Below are 20,237 nucleotides of genomic sequence, written 5' to 3' on the forward strand. Positions count from 1 at the left end.
GCTGAGTGGGGTGTTGTTTTTGTTTTTGGCAATTATCAATGATGTCTGTTGTATAGGGCAGGGGGAAACCTATAAATGCACACATTTATATATATATGTTCCTAATAACTAGCCTTATAAAAAGTTAGTAGAGGGCTTCCCTGGTGGCACAGTGGTTGAGAGTCCACCTGCCGATGCAGGGGACATGGGTTCGTGCCCCGGACCGGGAAGATCCCACATGCCGCAGAGCGGCTGGGCCCGTGAGCCATGGCCGCTGAGCCTGCGTGTCCGGAGCCTGTGCTCCGCAACGGGAGAGGCCACAACAGCGAGAGGCCTGCGTACCACCAAAAAAAAAAAAGTTAGTAGAAAAATCAGTGTATTTCAAACCAAACCTGATCCTGTGGCATTGGGATCTTTGGCATTTACAAATTGTACTCTCCTAGTTCCTACATTAGATATGTTCAGTAGCCAGGCATCATATTAGGAAGGCTTTAGTGTATCTAAATACTGGGTTTGGATCTTGAGTTACAGGATTAAGGGCAATTGCTGTACCATTTCCCCTTTGTTAATGTATAGCTTTGCTCCAGTTTGCCTCATCAGAAGGTCCCATAGCAGACTCCTTTCTCCAGTTTCCTCATCTCTCTGTGTTCTCATGCTGACAGGAGTAGCTACCCTTGGATATATTCTTGTTTGGTCTATGCCTGAGTGATCACACCGTGCATGAGACATGCTGTACCCCTGAAAGACTTCTAACATCTTTGGGCTTTTTGGTTGATTATGAATTTAGAATCAAGTGTTTTCTTATGTTGCCTTTTTTCCTACAGTTCCTGGGTAAGTGTCACTTTTGAGAGTATCTGTTAAGTGCACACCAGGAAATGTTTGTCACTTAGTCTCAACTGTCAGCTCTTTGTTCAGAGTGAGGCCTTTGTTTGAACTATGCTTCTTGTTAACCAATAGGTTTGACATTCTTTTGTCTCTCCACTATTGTATTTCACAGAAAACCCACCTAGTGCCAAGCAGCCCTCCAAAATGCTAGTCATCAAAAAAGTTTCCAAAGAAGATCCTGCTGCTGCCTTCTCTGCTGCATTCACCTCACCAGGATCTCACCATGCAAATGGAAACAAATTGTCAACCATGGTTCCAAGTGTCTATAAGAACCTGGTTCCTAAGCCTGTACCACCTCCATCCAAGGTATGATTTGGAATCAGTGTAAGAACCTTATACAGCAGAGGTGGGAGAATAAATAAGAAAAAAATTTAGTAAATTAATTTTTTCCTGTTGAGTCACTCACCAGATAGTCATTTGGTGCCATTAAGTTATATGTATAGTATTTTACTGTCTCCAAACTCTCTTCTGCTGCCAACTACATTTTTAGTAGGCCTCTCATACTCATTAGCTTCATCTCATAAACCTGCTTCTCTTGATTTGCTGTTTTCATTAATAACACCAACATTCATCTGGTCACGTAGCTGAGTATCATGGCTGCTGCTTTCTTCCTCTTTCTTACTCATTCCCCTCTCCCAAGCAGTTATATAAAATCCCCATCAGTTTTTTTCCTCTATGATATGCCCTTGTCATCTCACATTTACTGTTGTAGTGTACCCTTCTATTTCCTCATTTCTCTGTATTTTATCTTCCACAGAACTGCCAGAATGATTATCCTAAAACAGTTTGAATATATCACATCCCCTCCCATTAAGTCCTTTAAGTGATTCCAAACCATCTATATAGCAGGGGTTGGTAAACTTTATCTGTAAAGGGTCAGATGATAGATATTTTAGGCTTTGTTGGTCACATATGACATATGGTCTTTTTGTAATACATTCTTTTTCTTTTCTTTTTTTTTTCAACCATTTAAAAATGTAAAAAACATTATTAGCTCATGGGCCATACAAAAATAGGCCTCAGGCCAGTTTTGGCCCAAGGGTCATGACTTAGCAACCCCTGATGTTATAATACAGTGTCCAGACTCCTGAGCACTGGTGTGTATAATTCTATGTAGCCTAAGCCTAATCTGTCTTTTACTGCCCTTTGTTTTCTTACCTGGGAGATTTTCCTGCCTGTTTATGTCATACTCTCGGAATCCTTTTCTATCACATACATCTAAAGATCTAATTAAGCCTTGTATCTGATTGAATAGCACTCTGTCTCTAATCACAATATTTATTGCATCTATTTCTTCATTTGGTTGTAATCTCCTTAAAGGCTTCAGGTCTTTTTTATATTTGTATCCCTAGCACCCTCACAAAAGCACACAATAATTGCTTGAATGAATTCCAGCCACTGTAAGGAAACAATTAGATTTACTGTGTTATTGAGAGAAAAAACAGTGAGCATTAATTCACTTTTCTGTGTGTGCAAGCACTTGTTTGATACTTAAGAGCAACACAAAGTACAACATTGGTCCTCACCCTCCATGGGCTAAAAGTCTAATAGGGATGACAAGATATAACGATAAAAGGTCATGTGATTGTGTATGAAATAAAATAACAAATCGTAAAAACAAATCTTAAACAGATTTGGAATAACTAAATTAATTAAACACTTTATTTATTTACACAGTGCAGAGGAGCAAGGATCAGCTTAGACTATGACCATCAAGGGAAATTTTACTGAAAAACTAATTTGAACAGATCTTTGGAGGATGGTCCAGATTTGGATAGTCAGGGAAAGTCTGGAGAGTATTACAGGTTAGAAGAGGTGGTTAAATAAAATGTTCTGAAAATAGAAAACACTGGGCATATATGAGGGATACGGAATGAACCATTCTGATTACCTGGTAGCACTGGAAAAATACCAGGACTGAGGGTCATTATCCTAGTGTTAATGAAGCTTTCAGTGTAGATAAGATCTCTGAGGGAAAGAGGATAGAAGAAGAGTAAAGAATGGGACAATAAGACTTGGGGAAGTACTTAATATTTCATAAATATTAGGAAAATAACACAGTCAACAGGATTAAGAAATTGTAATTCAGACATAGAAAAAATCGTATGCTATCACACTTCTGGGTGGGTGAATTTAAGATGGCAGCCGGGGTTGTCAGCACTTGTCAATTGCTGCCAATAGGTTGAGGGAAATAACAGGGGATTTGGACCTTAGCAGTTGGAAAGTTTTTGGTGACCTTTGAGTTGAGGTTTTAGGAGAGTAGTGTAAGGCTGAAAAACAAGATTTCAGAGGATTCTGGAATTATGTGAGTGGAAGTGGAAGTAGTGGCACCTTTGAGACTTGACAGTAAAAGGAAACAGAATATAGGTGGTGGTAAAGTTAAGTGAAAGGGTGAAGAAAATCTGTAGGAAGAAGTCACTGGGGACAACTTGAAATATACTTGAAAGGTCATTAAAGGATCATGGCCCAAGAAAAAATGAATGGGAATAAACTGATTGACAAATGGAATTATTTTTGAAAGGTGTTTAGGATACTTGTTGCTCTGATGTAGAAGGAAAAGAATATGAATTCAGTCAAGAGAGCAACTCCTATAAAGAAAGAAACTGGGGCTTCCCTGGTGGCTCAGTGGTTGAGAGTCTGCCTGCCGTTGCAGGGGACACGGGTTTGTGCCCCAGTCCGGGAAGATCCCACATGCCGCAGAGCGGCTGGGCCCATGAGCCATGGCCACTGAGCCTGCGCATCCGGAGCCTGTGCTCCGTAACAGGAGAGGCCACAACAGTGAGAGGCCCGCGTACCGCCAAAAAAAAAAAAAAAAGAAAGAAAGAAAGAAACTGTGGCATGGAAATTAACAGCAGGGCTTTGAAGTAGACAGATGACACTTTGCTCCTTCTTTGTGATACAACCTTGGACAAGTTTCTAACATTCTGAATCTCAATTTCATCATGTAAAGTGGAGGTAGTAGTGCCTGTCTTTTAAGGGTTTTTTGAGGAATAAATGAGGTACTTGTAAGTGGTAATAAATGGTAGCTATTATTATCAGCATGGCAGCATACCTTTTGTTTGTTCCATTCCTTCAGAGTTTATAAAGTTTTCCTAAGTGTTAACTTCATGTGAAATGTCTGCAAGCATTCTGTTAGGCAACAGAAGAAGAGTATAATAATGAGTGAGACAGGGCTTCCCTGGTGGCGCAGTGGTTGAGAGTCCGCCTACCGATGCAGGGGACACGGGTTTGAGCCCCGGTCCAGGAAGATCCCACATGCCGTGGAGCGGCTGGGCCCGTGAGCCATGGCCGCTGAGCCTGTGCGTCCGGAGCCTGTGCTCCGCAACGGGAGAGGCCACAACAGTGAGAGGCCCGTGTACCGCAAAAGAATAAAAATAAAAAATAATGAGTGAGACAAACTCATATCCTCAAGGATCTTAGAAGTCTTTTGGGGAAGAAGAAGTGACAAGGATAAAAGTCATAACACAGAGCTTAAGATCAGTTTAGGCCTGTTGTGTAGAACTGAGTTGAGGATAGAATGAAAATAGAAAAACTAAAGTCTGCTGTTAACTATCCTTGCAAAAGGTAGTGAAGCTTGAACGGGGATGATGCAAGTGAGCAGGGAAGGGAGGTGGTGATGGCACACAGTGGGAAGCAAATCAGAGGAGGAAAACAGGACACTGAGCATTCATCCCCAGGAGACTGGGATAACTGTGGAACCATTTCACTGAAGTTAGAGAAGAGAGAAAGCAGAGTTTTCAGGAAAAGTTGATGAGAGTGGTTCTGGGACCCTTGAATGTGAGATGTTAGAGGAAGGCAGAGATGAGATAACTAGTAGGCAGGTGTGGATTTATCCATTCATTCATTTTCCCTACGTGTTCAGCAGTTATTAAACATCGAATATTTGTGTATTTAAAAGCTATATGCCACTAGAGTCAGAAAAATAATCTCAAAGAGTTGCTGTCTAGTGAAGAGACACATATAAAAAATAGTTGTACTGCCCTGCCTGGAGAGGGTCCTCAGAGCCTTTACAGATGAGGTCATATTTGAACTGGGTTTTGAAGTGGCAAAGGAAAGAGAACTACCATTCGTTGACATCTTACTATGTTCCAGGACATTCACTAGGCCTTTTACGTATAACATTTACCTTAATCTTAGGATGTAGAAAATTATGTAATATATTAGGTTACATTGCTAATAAAATTATGGAGTTTGGGACTCTAAAACAAGGTTTGTCTAACTTCAACTAGGGCTCTTTCCACTGCCCCAGAATGCTTCCCATCTTGAAGCATAAAAAGGAGAGAGGAGGATGAGAATTCTGGTTTTAGAGTCAGACTTCATGCCACTCGAAGTACTTGGAATATAGTACTGACATATCCTAAACTAGTCAACAAATGGTAGTTTTAAAACAGTAGGAGACGGACTTCCCTGGTGGTCCAGTGGTTGGGAATCTGCCTTCCAATGCAGGGGATGTGGGTTTGATCCATGGTCGGGGAACTAAGATCCCACATGCCACAGGGCAACTAAGCCCACGCGCAGCAACTAGAGAGAAGCCTGCGCACCGCAACGAAGACCCAGAGCAGCCAAAAGAAAAAAAAAACAGTAGGAGTTTGTTAGGGAGCAAGTAGGTGGGGCATTCCAGGCAGAGGAGCTCTTCGTTACCAAAAAAGCAGGGGGAGGGCGGCTTCTTTGGTGCACAGTGGTTAAGAATCCGCCTGCCAATGCAGGGGACAAGGGTTCAAGCCCTGGTCCAGGAAGATCCCACATGCCACAGAGCAACAAAGCCTGTGCGCCAGAACTACTGAGCCTGCGCTCTGGAGCCTGCGAGCCACAACTACTGGGCCTGCGTGTGCCACAGCTACTGAAACTCACATGCCTAGAGCCCATGCTCTGCAACAGGAGAAGCCACCGCAGTGAGAAGCCCACACACTGCACGGAAGAGTAGCCCCCGCTCACCGCAACTAGAGAAAGCCCACACGCAGCAATGAAGACGCAGCACAGCCAAAAATAAATAAAATAAAATAAAATAAAAAAAGGAGGCAAAACATGCCATATCTGGGAAAAGACAAGTGGATGGCTGGTAGTTGGGAAGTGGTGGGGAGAAGTAAGACTAAAGCCAAAAGCTCAGGTGAGAGTTTAGGGGTCACATTAGCTCCATGATTTTAACAATTTGAATGATTAAACAATTACAAATAACTAGTTTTTCTAATGAAGTTCACCTAGGAACAGATTGCAGTAGAAGAGCACTGAGTATGCCTACATCCACTGAATAGACTGAAAGGAATTCAGGAGGCGAGAAGAGAATGAAGCATCAGGGAATTGAGAAGGGAAAGAGGGACAGGTTCAGAAAAGATAGGTAACAAGTAATCTCTCCTTCTACAAAAACAGATACTTTAAAGCTGACCATTGAATGTAATATGAAGACAAGATTTTTTGCTTATTTATTGAAAGAGCTGTTTCATTAAAATGGGGATAGAGTTGAGTGTTGCAGGGAATTAAATAGTAAGAATGAACAAGTGAAAGGCAGCAGATACTGAATTATGCAGAAAAGTTTGGAAATAAAAGGATTGTAGTAAAAGGGAAAATATATCTTTGTTTTTTCCCCCTTCGCTTCAGTAAGGTGGCTTAGCATGTTTGTAGATAAAATGGAAGAACTTACTAGAGAGAAAGAGATTAAAGATACAAAGGAGAAATAATTGATAAATTCATAAAGGAATGAGAACAAATGGATGTAGAATGGTAGAAAGGGAGGGGGACCTATCGAAGGAACTTGAGATGCAAAGGAGATAATTGGGGAGAGTTTGGATCCAGTGACAAAATTTTTTTTTAATAACTTTATTTTTTAATTTATTTTTGGCTGCATTGGGTCTTCATTGCTGCACGTAGGCTTTCTCTAGTTGGGGCAGGCAGGGGCTACTCCTCTTTGCGGTGCGCGGGCTTCTCATTGCAGTGGCTTCTCTTGTCACAGAGCACAGGCTCTAGGCGCGCTGGCTTCAGTAGTTGTGGCTCACAGGCTCTAGAGCGCAGGCTCAGTAGTTGTGGCACACGGGCTTAGTTGCTCCATGGCATGTGGGATCTTCCCAGGCCAGGGATCGAACCCACGTACCCCTCATTGGCAGGCGGATTCTTAACCACTGCGCCACCAGGGAATCCCCGGATCCAGTGACTTCTGACGTCAGTCCAGTAGGAGAAGACAAGATCATTTGAGGTGGAGAGTTGAGGTTGATTTGGAGTTAGGAGAAAAGGAGAGGATATTTTAAAAAGAAAACAGCAGCTGATATGTGATTCACTTTAGTGGATTCCTTTTTTTTCCTCCTTTATTGATTGACTGAAGTGTGGTTGATGTACAATATATAAGTTACAGGTGTACAATATATAAGTTACAGGTGTACAATATAGTGATTCATAATTTTCAAAGGTTATACTCCATTATTCGTCATGTTGTACAATATATCCTTGTAGCTTATTTTATACATAATAGTTTGTGCCTCACCTTAGTGGATTTCTACATATATAATTCCTCTAATAAAGGGGGTACAGGGCATAATGGTTTTCTCTAGTGAGCAACCAAACACTATATAATATAGTGTTTGAATTACTGAAAATTAAGTTGGAATAAAGTTGGATAGAGATGTCAGTATCCTGTTGCACGTAACACTGTCTGGTAAAACTATCGTACTACTGTGGCAGACACTCACCTGTTTCTGTGCCCTGAGGTGGCAATATTAAAAGACAAGGCATCTGGTGACCCTGTGCAACTCTGGGAAACTATTGTCTTTGATATTTAGCCTGAATAAACAGCCATCTTTAGATTTTCATCAGTGCAAGAAAAAAATTAATTTCCATTCCAGTTAGGTCGTTGTCTCTTTTATCTGCTGGCATGCTCTTTTTGGAGGCATTGTGGAAAACAATATTGTATCCTAGTTGAGTAACCTCAGACAAATTACATAACTTTCTTAATGTCAGTGTAATTCTCTGTAAAAATTTGACATAATTATACCTGATTGGGTTAAGAATTAAATAAAATAGATCAAGCATCTGGTACATAGTAGATAACTCTGTTAAGTTTATTCCTTTCTTTAGCCTATATTATCTTTAATAACAAGAAAGAAATCCTTTTCACTCAGACCCTTCCTTTGTCCTAGAGATCTCTTGGTTCTAACTGTTTCATTTTGGAAAAACAGACTTTTTTACTTTCTTTAGCCTCACTCCATTGATGTGCCTCAGACAAGAGTGATTGACTCAGGAAAAATGGAGTATTCCATGTACACTGTGCTGCCATCATGGTTGGGGTCAGGGCCAGAGTGACAGAATGGGCCCAGACCCCACAAGACCGAGCAAAAGAAGGACCCCTGGACTAAACCAGGATTGTCCAGCCGTTTATATTGCCCACCCTGGCCTGTACCTAGCCTCCTGCCATCAGTGTTCCTAGAAAACATCATTTTTCTGATGTGCTCTTTGGAGGCAGGGGTGGGGGGTTGTCAGGATTACATCAGAGGTTAACAAACAGCACACTATAAAAGAAAACATTTGGGAGGGTCAAATAAGTTTAGAAAATGCTGTGTAGTATATCTGCCTCTCAATTCACGTATATAGTTAAGTGTTTTGAGAAACAGCACAGTAAAAGAAACCTGTTGTCGAACTATATTCAGCCTAGCATCTCCCAGGCTTATTGGACTAGGGCTCTGTTTTTGAGAAATACCTGTTAATATCCCATGGCTTTTCTGGTTCCTGTCTGCCTTTTTCCTTCAAGGTTATATACCTCCCAATCGTGTTGAGACAGGTGAACTCTTGGAATTCATGTTTGCACATAACATTTCACTCCTTACGATCTTACAGGCTGAGCTTCTGTCTGCATGCTGTTCTGACTGATTTGTTCTCTCTTCCCATGTAGCCCAGTGCGTGGAAAGCTAACAGAATGGAACACAAATCAGGATCCCTTTCCTCTAGCCGGGAGTCTGCTTTTACCAGTCCAATCTCTGTTACCAAACCAGTAGTACTGGCTGGTGGTATAGTTTTAAGCTCTCCCAAAGAGGTGAGTGAGAATAAAGCTAAGCAGCCTTTTCTAAAGTTGCCATTTCCCGTTTACTTAAACTGAGGTAAGTGTTGTGACGTGTACAGCTCTAACTCCATTTCCTTTGTAGTTATGCTTAGCTCAAAGTCATTTTTTTTTACTGGTGATTCCCATCAGCATCCAAAGATGGGCAGTAGCTGGGTGGGGTCATTGCCCTTTGGTAAACCATGGTTGGCCTGTGTTTGACTGGCGTTATGCTGGCATCTGGAGAAAGATCGGAGAGGTGCTATTTAAACCATCTGGTTTTAACTGTAAGAACTCAGCAGAGCTGAAGTCTGTTTAAATGAAAAGGATAGTTTATTTTTGGTAAAAGAGTGAAAAATAGGCTACCAGATTCTGGAAAGCAGTACCATGTAGAAGTGACCTAGAGAATCCCAGTACTTACTCTTTGCTGTCAAGAGCAACCTATTTGTGGTATTTGCCCAGAGCCCCGCCAGCACCACTCCTCCAATTGAGATCAGCTCCTCTCGTCTGACCAAGTTGACCCGCCGAACTACTGACAGGAAGAGCGAGTTCCTGAAGACTCTGAAGGATGACCGGAATGGAGACTTCTCAGAGAGCAGAGACTGTGAGAAGCTGGAGGATGTAAGAGCAAAGGGTTTTTCTGGGGCAACATAAGTGTTTTTCTATGTTATACATGTGCTTTTTGTTCTTAAGCGAGAAAGATGTGGTACATTTTTTAAATGACAGAGATTTGTCTGGAGGAGTAACAGTCTGTGATAAAGTGAGTTCAGTTCTTTGTTCAGCATATTTCAAATTAGGGCTCATTTCAGTGATAGCTGCCTTGGGACTTAGTGCTCTTAAACAGGGCAGCACTGCTTAAGCCTTGAATTGAAGTTGCTAAGAAGTTGGTAAATTATAGAAGCATATATATATATATTTTTTTTTTTTTTTTTTTTTGGGCTGCTCCAGGTCTTAGTTATGGCATGCAAACTCTTAGTTGCAGCATGCAGACTTCTTAGTTGCGGCATGCATGCAGGATCTAGTTCCCTGACCGGGGATTGAACCCGGGCTCCCTGCATTGGGAGCACAGAGTCTTACCCACTGGACCACCAGGGAAGTCCCTTTAAGGATTATATTTAATTCTAATATAAGAAAATCTGACGAACAGAACCGTAAAACAAGAGGGTTTCTTTTTGGTATCCTGCAAAAGGAAGGTTAGAGTTCCCTGTCCAAGAGGGTAATGGCAGCTCATTCGTATTATCAGGAAACTTGTAAGTTTTGGTTGCCTTGGAACTAGGGTAGTTGTGCTCCCATCCACATTCTAGTTAGGGAAAGGACAGAGCCAAAAACCTGAAAAGCACTTTTTTAAGTGCTTTCTTAAAAGCCACCCCTGCAATTTCCACTTACATTTTATTGGCCAACTGTCAAATAGCCACTCCTAGCTGCAAGGGAGCCTAGGAAAGTGAACTTTTTAAAAGCTGAGCGCATTGGTTCCTTAGTCCAAATCAGTAAGGAAGAATAGAAAATTGATATTGCATAGGCGTCTAGTAGCTTCTGCCACAGTTGCCATAACCTGAAGTTAAGATGGTAGCCAGTTAGTATCCTTTGGAAATCTTATTAGCAAGATGAGCAAGTTCTCGTTTTTAAGTGGGAAAAACCTATTGGCCGAGATCCTCTTCTAGAAAGCATTTTCCTGGGTTCTGACTTCTTAATCTCTTAGATTGCTTATCTTGCCCCAAAGGGGTATTAAACCAAATATGTCCTTCCTTTCCTTATTTCAGTCAGAGGACAACAGCACACCTGAACCAAAAGAAAATGGAGAGGAAGGCTGTCATCAGAATGGCCTTGATCTCCCCGTAGAAGACGAAGGGGAGGTCCTCTCTCACTCTTTGGAAGCAGAGCACAGGTAAGTGAGGGTCAGATCACAAGGCATGCTGTGTATGGCCTACAAGGAGTTTCAACATACTTAAGACATTTCAGAGTCCAGTACAGAGAGAAGTGCCCCCAGCACCACACCTTGTTCTCTCTGTGTGCCGCAGATTGGCCTGTTGCCCACTGGGTATTCCTTTACAGACTCAGCTAGCGTTTTCACACCCTCCTCTCCAAGGCATTCTTGTAGTTTAGTTTCAGACTCAGTTTACGGCTCCAGTTGGAAGGGGTGGGGTGGGGTGAGACCTGTTTCCCGGTGCTGTTGTGGTGGCCCCTTGGCCCCTCCTGGCCCAAGTGAGAAGTTACCACAAGACCCCTTTAAGGGGCCTTGGGATTCATGAGGCCCGAAGGTAATGGAGCTTGTTCTTTAAATGAGGGCCTTGAACACAGAGCCAGCCAAGCTGTGTGGGCAACTGGATGGCAGATGGGGCCTGCCAAGTACCTTCCTGAAAAGGGGCTCCTGTCCAGAGGAACTTTAAAAGGGGTCAACAAGATCACAAGGTTATGGAGTCCACAGTGCCATGAAATTAAAAGAGAACTTAGGTACATGTGGCTATGTGCTAATTTGCTCACAGGAGACAAAGTGAGATTTCTTCTGTTTCGTCTGTGGGATAGTTTGACTCTATACTGCTACTTCTACCGTCCCTTCTCTATAGCTCTTATGCTCTCCAAAGAGCAACTACAGAGATCCTCCATCTAATTCCAAGCACCTAAGTAGTCATAATTAAAGCTTATCCCACTGGGAAGAAAAGAAAAACCCAAGTTTCTTCTCTAACATCTAGGTGGGTACCATTGCCCCTGGGCTGGAAAGTTGTGGATTTCTCACTTATGCTTAAAGGTATATTTTTTTTGCCTGACCTGCCTCTACCAGGTTATTGAAAGCAATGGGATGGCAGGAGTATCCTGAAAATGATGAGAATTGCCTTCCCCTCACAGAGGATGAGCTCAAAGAGTTCCACATGAAGACAGAGGAGGTATGTCATAAACTTTTGCTGGAGACCAGTTAATGACTAGGAGAGAAAGGAGATAAGATAATCATTGCCCTTAGGAAGCCCCAGTTTAGGGTGTGAGAAAGACCTTAAAAAAGAAAAGTTACTTAATAAGTTGCCATTGTAGAAATATGGAGGAGCATCTCATTCTGCCCAGGCCAGTGGTGGACACAAAAACCAGGTCAGTAGTTAGCAGATTTCAGAAAGCAGTATGTTATTTCATCCTGGAAGCTCTAACTCCTTATCAGAACCACAAGGCTGTATTCCCGAGGTTATGGGCTGAGCCCTTGGTCTCTGGCTAAGCAGGCTAACCCTCTGCTTCCAGCTCTGTGGTTTATCTCTGGTAGTCCAGCCAGAGCCAAGAAGCCAAATAGCCTATCTGAATTTCTTCAACAAATGCCTGCATTCTTTCTCTGAGTAAAACACTGCCAGGTCTCTACAAACTTCATGAAACTTACGTTCAGGTGGTATATATTTAAAGCATAAATAACAGTGGTGTTAAAATCCTATAAAGAAAAGTATAGGTTGACATAAAGACTTTGCTACTCAGAACTCTGTTCCCCTGTCATTGTCATCACCTGAGAACTTGTTGAAATAGGAAATCTCAAACTGTACCCCAGACATACTGAATCAGTCTGCATTTTAAAGAGATCCTTAGGTGATTAATTGGCACATTACAGTTTGAAAAGCACTGCTATAAGAAATCTTCAGTCTCTTAGAACGGTCCCCCTCTACATTCTGCCTAGAATTGAATTGAGGCCTGGGCTTTCCCAGGTCCCATGGGCCAGTGTAGTTACTGATGGTTGTCTTTTTCTTTCTTTCCCTTGCCAACCACAGCTGAGAAGAAATGGCTTTGGGAAGAATGGCTTCTTGCAGAGCCGAAGTTCTAGCCTATTCTCCCCTTGGAGAAACACTTGTAAAGCAGAGTTTGAGGACTCAGACACGGAAACAAGTAGCAGTGAAACATCTGATGACGATGCCTGGAAGTAGGCATATAAATGCTTACTGTTAAATCTGACCCAGTAAACTCAGCTTGTGCGTTTAGGGGTTATACAGAAGAAATCGTTCTTTTCCTTTTCCTTTTCTTATGTTGTTGTTGAATACTTCATGCACAAGGGAAATAATCATATCCCAAAGAGAGAGCGAGCGATTGGCTTGTTTAGCTTTTGTTGTTCTTCCCTGTTATCTGCTTAATAGAACTTCGTGTGGTGGGAAAGATTTTTAAAACACACACATACACACAGTATATATGGGGCGATGCACAGGTGGGAGCTGGCAGGGCAGAGAGGAGGAGACACTGGTCTGCAGCAGCAGCTTCTACTACCAGCCCTTGGGGCACTCACCCCTGTGCTCAAGCAATCATTGTCAATGACAAAGTGACTATTGAAGTTATAATTGTATTAAATTAATGCTAATAATTTGGATATTTTATTTTATTTCTGGCTGCTCGGGTAACATTAGCCCTTAACCCAGCATATATGGTTTTTTCACTTTTTTTTTTTCTTTCTGGGTACAGCTGTAAAATATTTGGATATAGGAAATGTGTTATTCTTGCAGCCTTGATATTCAGGGTGGATTGTAAAATATACATTTTTGTGAGATTTCAAAGATTAAGATTATTTTGATAACATTATTTACAGATTTAAAAGATGTGGTTATCACAAGTCTGTTGAGGGGGAAAACTACTGCATAAAATAACTAACTTGGAATAAATATTTTGCATCAGTTTGGATTGTCTTGTGTAAGAAGTATATTTTCTTTAAAATTAGATGAGTGGATTCTTTTTTAGGGGAAATACTACTTTTAGAGGTCTGAGGGAAATCTGAATTCAGACACACCTGTTTCTCCTTTTAGTAGATATGTTTTTGATGCAGAAGAACCTGTGCAATAAACTACCAGTAATAAAATCAGAAACCCAAGTTTCCTTTCTGAAACTGTTTTTCACTGCCCATGTATTTACCAGTGTGCCTATTTTTTAAGGAAGTCTGTGCCTCAATTTTTCTGCTAAATAAGAACATAGGGTGTCCCGGGCATTGTGCAAGGCCCTGGGAATGCAAGGAGCACCCAGCTCAGTAGGATTACATAAAAAATGGAACCTTAGGCCAAGATCTGATGGACAATTAGAAGTTAAAACTAAACAACAGATACCGAAACTGGCACTCTTCAGCCAGCGCTACAGCACATGGTCCCTAGTGGATATACAGGCCCGAGATCATGCTCTAATGGGAGACAAGCAGAGGAATAACAGGCCTGACCACTTGTTAGAAGGGTAAAACTAACTTGTAGTGTAGGCTCCAGAAGGGGTAGAGACTAGAGGTAGAGTAACCAGCATAATTGCTAGATTCTAAAGGCTAGGAAGGCAGAGACCTTATGTGCCATAACGTACTGTAGTCTCTCCTGCCAGTAGGGGCTTCTCCTGCTAGTAGTATAAGCAGTGCACATGTGAACTGTGGAAATGGTGATTGAGATAGAACAGAAAGAACTATATCATATTTCATTGAGTATATCTATTTTAAGACATTTTATGTACTAATAAGAAAACTTGCCAGTTATGACACTCCATTAATTGTGAATCCTGATTTCAGTGTTAAAATATGAAAAAGTGTACATCGTAGGATCAATGAAATACTATAAAATGAGCTATAAATTGGAAATGAGAAGTAGGTTGACATAGAGATATCCTGTATGTTTGGTCTTCGGCTTTGCCACTTAGTAGCTTTCTCAGAACAAATTTCTAAAAATGTACCTCTTTTCCACTTGGAATTGAGCTGGACAATTGAGATTACATACTTTGAAACACTTTGTAACCTGCTGCTAGTCATAGCTTGGCCTTACATACCTGGGAGCGGGAGCACCACTACCTGCCTTGTTTAGAAACATGGGGCTAGGTCAGAGCTCCTGCCTCTGTGGATTCATATATTTGGGTGGGGGTGGCAGGGAAATCTGGTCAGCAGGAACGGGGCCTGTGTGGCCCCTGGCTAGTCCTGAGTGAAGAGTTACCTTTCTGTATTTGATTCCCTCTTCTGATTCATTGTGTTCTCCCAGAACTTTCATTCCTTCAGCTGTGTTGATTATCTTGTGGGGGCGGCAGGGCGGCGCCTAGGGGCAGGAACTAGGAGTTAGGGGGCCTTGGTGTGACTTGGTTATGCAAAAGATGTTACTTCCAAAGAGGCACCGTGCAAGGAAAAGCTTTTTTTTGCAGAACGCGGGCCTCTCACTGTTGTGGCCTCTGCCGTTGCGGAGCACAGGCTCCGGACGTGCAGGCTCAGCGGCCATGGCTTACGGGCCCAGCTGCTCCGCGGCATGTGGGATCTTCCCGGACCAGGGCACGAACCCATGTCCCCTGCATCGGCAGGCGGACTCCAACCACTGCGCCACCAGGGAAGCCCAAGGAGAAGCTTTTAGTCTACGGGAAAGACATGGTTTCCAGGCAGAATGCCTCCTCCCTCAGATATTCCTTGGAATGGAGAATGACACTAACTTGGGTTGCATCCACTTGGGCAAAACTAGAACGAACAAGGTGACACTTCCCTGCCAGAGGCTATTAAATAACCAAGACGGAGTATGTGATATGGGCTCAGCTAGTTTAGGAGGCAGTCTTTGCTCCCCTTTATTAATATAGGCAAGAAAACCAAGGTGTGGTGGTAGAGACTTGCCCATACTCATGCAATGAGGTGGAACAGATTTTATGACATCTTTTTCAAGCCAGGGGCTCCTCCCTAAGGTGACCAAGCCTGCCCGCTCACTCTCCAGACCTGCCCAGACCTGAGGTTGTTGCCCAGGGAACTTTAGCTCCTCTCCAAACATAAACTTGAACCGGTAAACCTGGCCTTTCCTCTCTGCCTTTGGCTATTTCATCCTCCTTTCCCTTTCCCCTGCCCCTCTGTTCTGTCTTCTGCAGGTCTTGGCTGCTATCAGGGAAGGAGTCCCATCCCATGGACTCCCACTCCGGGGAGCCAGGGCTCCTGCCCTGTGGGTCCTGTGACATGGTTTTCCGTTCCTGGGCCCTGCTGGCCACCCACACTCAGCGCTTCTGCATTGGCCGTCAGCCCCGGGAGCTGACAGTTGGAGAACAGCCCCCAATAGCCACTGAACCACGGGTACCCAGGGTAAGGGCCTCCTCCATGGCCATGAGACGGTACTGAAGTGACTGTAACTCTCAGAGGATTCCTCACCCCACACCCTGTACCCAGGTTGTGCCACAAGAACACCAGGGCCTCCCAGACCAGGAGGCCAGCAAATCGGCTCTGAAGAGGCTAACAGATGAGGTACACCTGGATTTCCCCACTGAGCCTCCCCACCAAACCTATAGATCACGCGTGGGTCAGATTACCCCAACATGGAGATTGTGGGTTACTGTTACCTCCAGGTGCAGCGGCTGCGGCTGTATCTGCAGGAAATGCGACCCAGCATAACAGAGGTACCCAGAGGGTCACAGGGGCCCTGGAGGCAGTCAGAGGCACTGACTCAGGGTCCCAACTACGAGACTGCTGGGAGCCCCGGCGAGCGGCTGCGGGCGCTGCACCGGACTCACGCAAGGCGCTTGGCAGAGACCAAGGCACAGAGCTGTGCCCTGGAGCGACGCGGCGAGGGTAAGGGAAAAGAGGGGGACTAGGGCCCACCCTCCCCCTTGGCTTGAGGTCGCCCGACCCGTTCTGATTTGATCTCTTACCCCCTCAGAACTGAGCCGGCACCTCCAAGGTTTGGCTTGGACCCGGGACGGGAAATCACGCATATTCAGCCTGGAGCGGGAGCTTCGAGAACTCCGGGCAGAGGCCGGGCGAACGCGGGGTGCTCTAGAGGAGTTAGGGGCGCACGTTCAGCAGCTACAGGCCAACCCCGGGTGAGGCTGAGGAGCCGGATCCCGGGAGCTCCGAGTCACCGGCTGGCGGGGGGGCGGGGCCGGAGCGGGGGGCGGGGCCTCGCCCGGCTGGACGTGCGAGGTATGCGCCCGGACTCGGCTGGAAGGCCGCGCGAGTGAGGTCGGGAAGGGGCGGCGCTGCCGGAGGCCCGGGGTCTGGGTCCTTGATTCCGCCCCCGCGCCGGCCGTCCTCCACCCCAGGACCCGGCTGAACGCCTTACGAGAGGCAGAAGTCTGTGGTCCGGTGCTACAGGCAAACCCAGGGACTCTGGCTGCGGAGATCGGGTAAGATCCGGGCCCCGAGGCGGGCACGGGGCAAAGCGCTGATCGGTCCTGGAAAAAACGCTTCTGCCTTCTTGTCCCCTACTCCCTAGGGCCCTGCGTGAGGCCTACATTCGAGGCGGGGGCCGGGACACCGGCGTTCTGGGCTGGATATGGCAGTTACAAGTGGAGGCGTCAGCTCTGGAGCTTCGGCGGTCGCAGACCCGCAGGGGTGAACATGAGGGGGCCAGCCAGGAGGGCCTTAGCCCTGGGGAGAGAAAAGGGCGATGAGGGAGGACGTCTTTGGCTTGGGAACCACTTGAGCAAAAACCCAAGGTAGAACACCTGTCTTTGCGGGGGTGCCTGCAATGTTAGCTGACAAGTCCAGCCTTGTCCAGAGAATCCTAAGGCTGGAGAGCTGCTCAGAGCAGCTGGTCACCAGCTGTCAGAGATGACAGGTCAGACTTGTTCAATCGCAGGAAGACAGGCAGGTGCTGCATTCAAGGAGCTTCTAGCAGTGGAGGCTGAAAATCGGCGCCTGGAGGCAGAAATCCTGGCTTTGCAGATGCAGAGGGGTGCAGGCCGGGTGCCCTGGGGTCAGTGAGCACCCAGTTCCCCCCCCCCCCCCCCCTAGCCCTCCCCAGCAGGCCAGGCTCAGAGGAAGGGGTTAGAAGCACCATGCACGGGGAATAAGACCTGTGTCTGAGCCCAATCAGTCTGTGTCCATGCCAATCTCCAGGTGTCCATAGGGGTTTGGCTCTTGGGGGAGGAGTACCTCAGCCCAGTTACTTGCTGCGTCCTGCTCAAGGGCGCCCTACTCTTCCCCTGCACCTAGGGCACAGGGAGCCGAGACTTGTGGCCAATCCCAGCCCACGCCTGAGAAGAAGGGAGGATCCCCCAAGCCTCCCGCCTCCAGTGGCTCCCCCGCTGCCGCTGCTTCCACACTCCACAGGCGTCCTATTCTTGGGTGGCGCCGAAAAGGCTGTGAGGACCCAGGGGTTGGGACAGGGGCACTTCTGCTTTGTGCAGTTGGGGGAGCATAGAACACCTAGGAGGCTTTCTGGAGGAATTGACTCTTCCCCTGCAGTCGCAGTTTCCTGGAACCATGACCAGGAACCTGGGCCTGGATCCACACTTCCTCCTGCCCACAACTGACGTTCTGGGCCCTGCACCCTACGACCCTGGGTGAGGCCTGCTCCCTCCTTTGACATCCTCTGTGACTTGGTCACCACTGCTGGTCAAGGAGACCCACTAGGGCCAGCTAGGGTGGGGGGACTGGCTGGAGGTTGGGAGGGTGAGAGGAGGACTTGGGTGTGTGTGCGTTTGAGGCCTGTGTTTCCTAGGGCTGGCCTTGTCATTTTCTATGACTTCCTGCGGGGCCTTGAGGCTTCTTGGATTTGGGTGCAACTATTGACTGGCTTGGCCCGAGATGGACAGGATACAGGAGGGACCACAGCGTTGCCCCCAGCCCTTTGCTTGCCCCCACCTCCAGCTCCTGGGCCCATGGGCAACTGTGCCATCCTTGCCAGCAGGCAGCCTATACCCAGGTCAGTAGGTGGAGATTTATGATGTTGGTGCTTTTTGCCGCAATTGAGGCTTGTCCTTCATTCTGCTACATTTTCTCATCTGTATACAGGGCCACTGGCCCTGAGGGCCAAGTCCTAGGAAGGGAGCAGAGCCACTTCTGACTCCTGACACCTGTTTTTGGTTGCTCTAGACTACCACCTTCACCATCAGTATCCTTGATCTGTGAGCTGCAAGCCTGGCAGGGGCTGGCATGGGCTAAAGCACCACTGCCAAAAGCCTGGGCCTCGCTGGTGCTATTTGACCGGGATCAGAGGGTGCTAAGTGGTCGTTGGCGTCTCCCACTTCGGACCCTTCCTCTGGACCCCAGCCTTAGCCTTGGGCAGCTGAATGGGATTCCCCAGGTGAGTGTGGAGGATGGGGACTGGGTCCTCCACGGTACAGATGCAGTACCATTTCACCTCTTTCCAGGTAGGTCAGGCCGAGCTCTTTCTGCGGCTGGTGAATGCAAGAGATGCAGATACCCAGACACTGGCAGAGATCAATCCAGCAAGTGCCCACGAGTACCAGTACCCACCTCTGGTGAGGGCCCAACTATAGCGGGGGACCCCACAGGTGTGGCTGATGTGGTTAATAACCAGCATTTGTTGACCACTATGTATGTGCCAACCCACTACTAAATGTTTTCTGTGAATTAACTCATGTGACCCTCACATATCCTATTAGGTATGTACTACTGTGTAAGCAAGTAAGAAAATCAGAGCATAAGGTTAACTTGGTTCACAGTAAGCAGTTGACTCTAAGGTGGTCTGACGCCAGAACCTGTGCTGTTAACCTCTACATAAACCTTTTGCTAAAGATCGACCTTCTCCTTGTTCCACAGGTGCCCAACTCATGTTCACTGGAGGCCAGCTCCCTGGCCCCAACAGCTGGCTTTGTTGACCCCCCTCCTCCTGAAGACCCTCACTAGCGGCAGAGTCAAGCACAGAGAGGAGGGTTTGCGCCCTCAGCACAGCTTTGACCCACCCCCACTGGCTTTCTGAGTCCAGAAGAATGGGCGTATGAGTAGCTTCACAGGCACAGGACTGGGGCCTAGACTGAGGCCTGTTCTCCCACCTGCAGCTTTACTACTCCGTGTTCTGACAGAGGGTCTGGAAGCAAATACAGATGTGAACACACAACATGAGCTCCCATCACAGCTCTACCACCTTCCACAAGTACTTGGCCTTTCTTATCCTTTTGTAAAAAAGATTGATGTGAGGATTAAACAGATATGTCAGGTATTTACAGTATTGCCTGGCATATAAGAAAATTCTCTGAAAAGGTGACTTGGAGACGGTCTTTCATTCAGCTAAAGGAACTTGATGAACTCATTCCTGGTTTTTTTTTTTGCGAAAGCCAGTCTTACCGCCCACTTCTTCATCCAAATCCAAGCTTCTTCAGGACATCACCCAGGAAGCCTTCCAGGTTCTCAAGGTCACCATGAAACAGGGAGCTCCTGTAGCCGTACATACTTACAGAAAGACAACCCAGTCATGTTCCTCCCAAGTTGGAGGCAGGGGGGATGGTCACAAGTGAAACCTGAATTGTTATATTGGGCGTGGCCCCAGACCCCAGTGTCAGCCAAAGGTCAAAGGCCTGGTAGTCAAGAACACCCTCCGGGCTTCCCTGGTGGCGCAGTGGTAGAGAGTCCGGGTTTGTGCCCCAGTCTGGGAAGATCCCACATGCCGCGGAGCGGCTAGGCCCGTGAGCCATGGCCGCTGAGCCTGCGCTCCGCAACAGGAGAGGCCACAACAGTGAGAGGCCCGCGTAC

The 20,237-nt window shown here is 46.0% G+C and overlaps 2 protein-coding genes across 5 annotated transcripts in view; both read left to right on the top strand.

The window, feature by feature from the left end:
* Positions 1-13,692, top strand: part of GPBP1L1 (GC-rich promoter binding protein 1 like 1) — a 57,447-nt gene extending 43,755 nt beyond the window's left edge. For all 4 annotated transcript variants that reach the window (XM_029227447.1, XM_029227448.1, XM_029227449.1 and 1 more), the window contains exons 7-12: positions 977-1,170; positions 8,738-8,878; positions 9,344-9,502; positions 10,642-10,766; positions 11,661-11,763; positions 12,616-13,692. In XM_029227447.1, coding sequence (XP_029083280.1) covers positions 977-1,170; positions 8,738-8,878; positions 9,344-9,502; positions 10,642-10,766; positions 11,661-11,763; positions 12,616-12,768 — 875 coding nt within the window. In that variant the 3' untranslated portion in view covers positions 12,769-13,692. The remainder of the gene's footprint in view (positions 1-976; positions 1,171-8,737; positions 8,879-9,343; positions 9,503-10,641; positions 10,767-11,660; positions 11,764-12,615) is intronic.
* Positions 13,693-15,212: 1,520 nt separating this feature from the next.
* Positions 15,213-20,230, top strand: CCDC17 (coiled-coil domain containing 17). The gene is given in 14 exon segments (XM_029228777.1): positions 15,213-15,878; positions 15,942-16,046; positions 16,148-16,370; positions 16,459-16,621; positions 16,841-16,924; positions 17,014-17,132; positions 17,380-17,496; positions 17,736-17,884; positions 17,988-18,085; positions 18,244-18,447; positions 18,618-18,828; positions 18,896-19,006; positions 19,308-19,388; positions 19,390-20,230. Coding segments are annotated over 14 exon segments (1,908 nt in total). The 5' UTR covers positions 15,213-15,713; the 3' UTR covers positions 19,468-20,230.
* The last annotated feature ends 7 nt before the right edge of the window (positions 20,231-20,237 follow it).

The sequence above is a fragment of the Monodon monoceros genome, unplaced genomic scaffold (genome assembly GCF_005190385.1).
Source record: "Monodon monoceros isolate NGI ecotype Baffin Bay Population unplaced genomic scaffold, NGI_Narwhal_1 Super_Scaffold_18, whole genome shotgun sequence".
In the NCBI taxonomy this organism is placed as follows: domain Eukaryota; kingdom Metazoa; phylum Chordata; class Mammalia; order Artiodactyla; family Monodontidae; genus Monodon; species Monodon monoceros.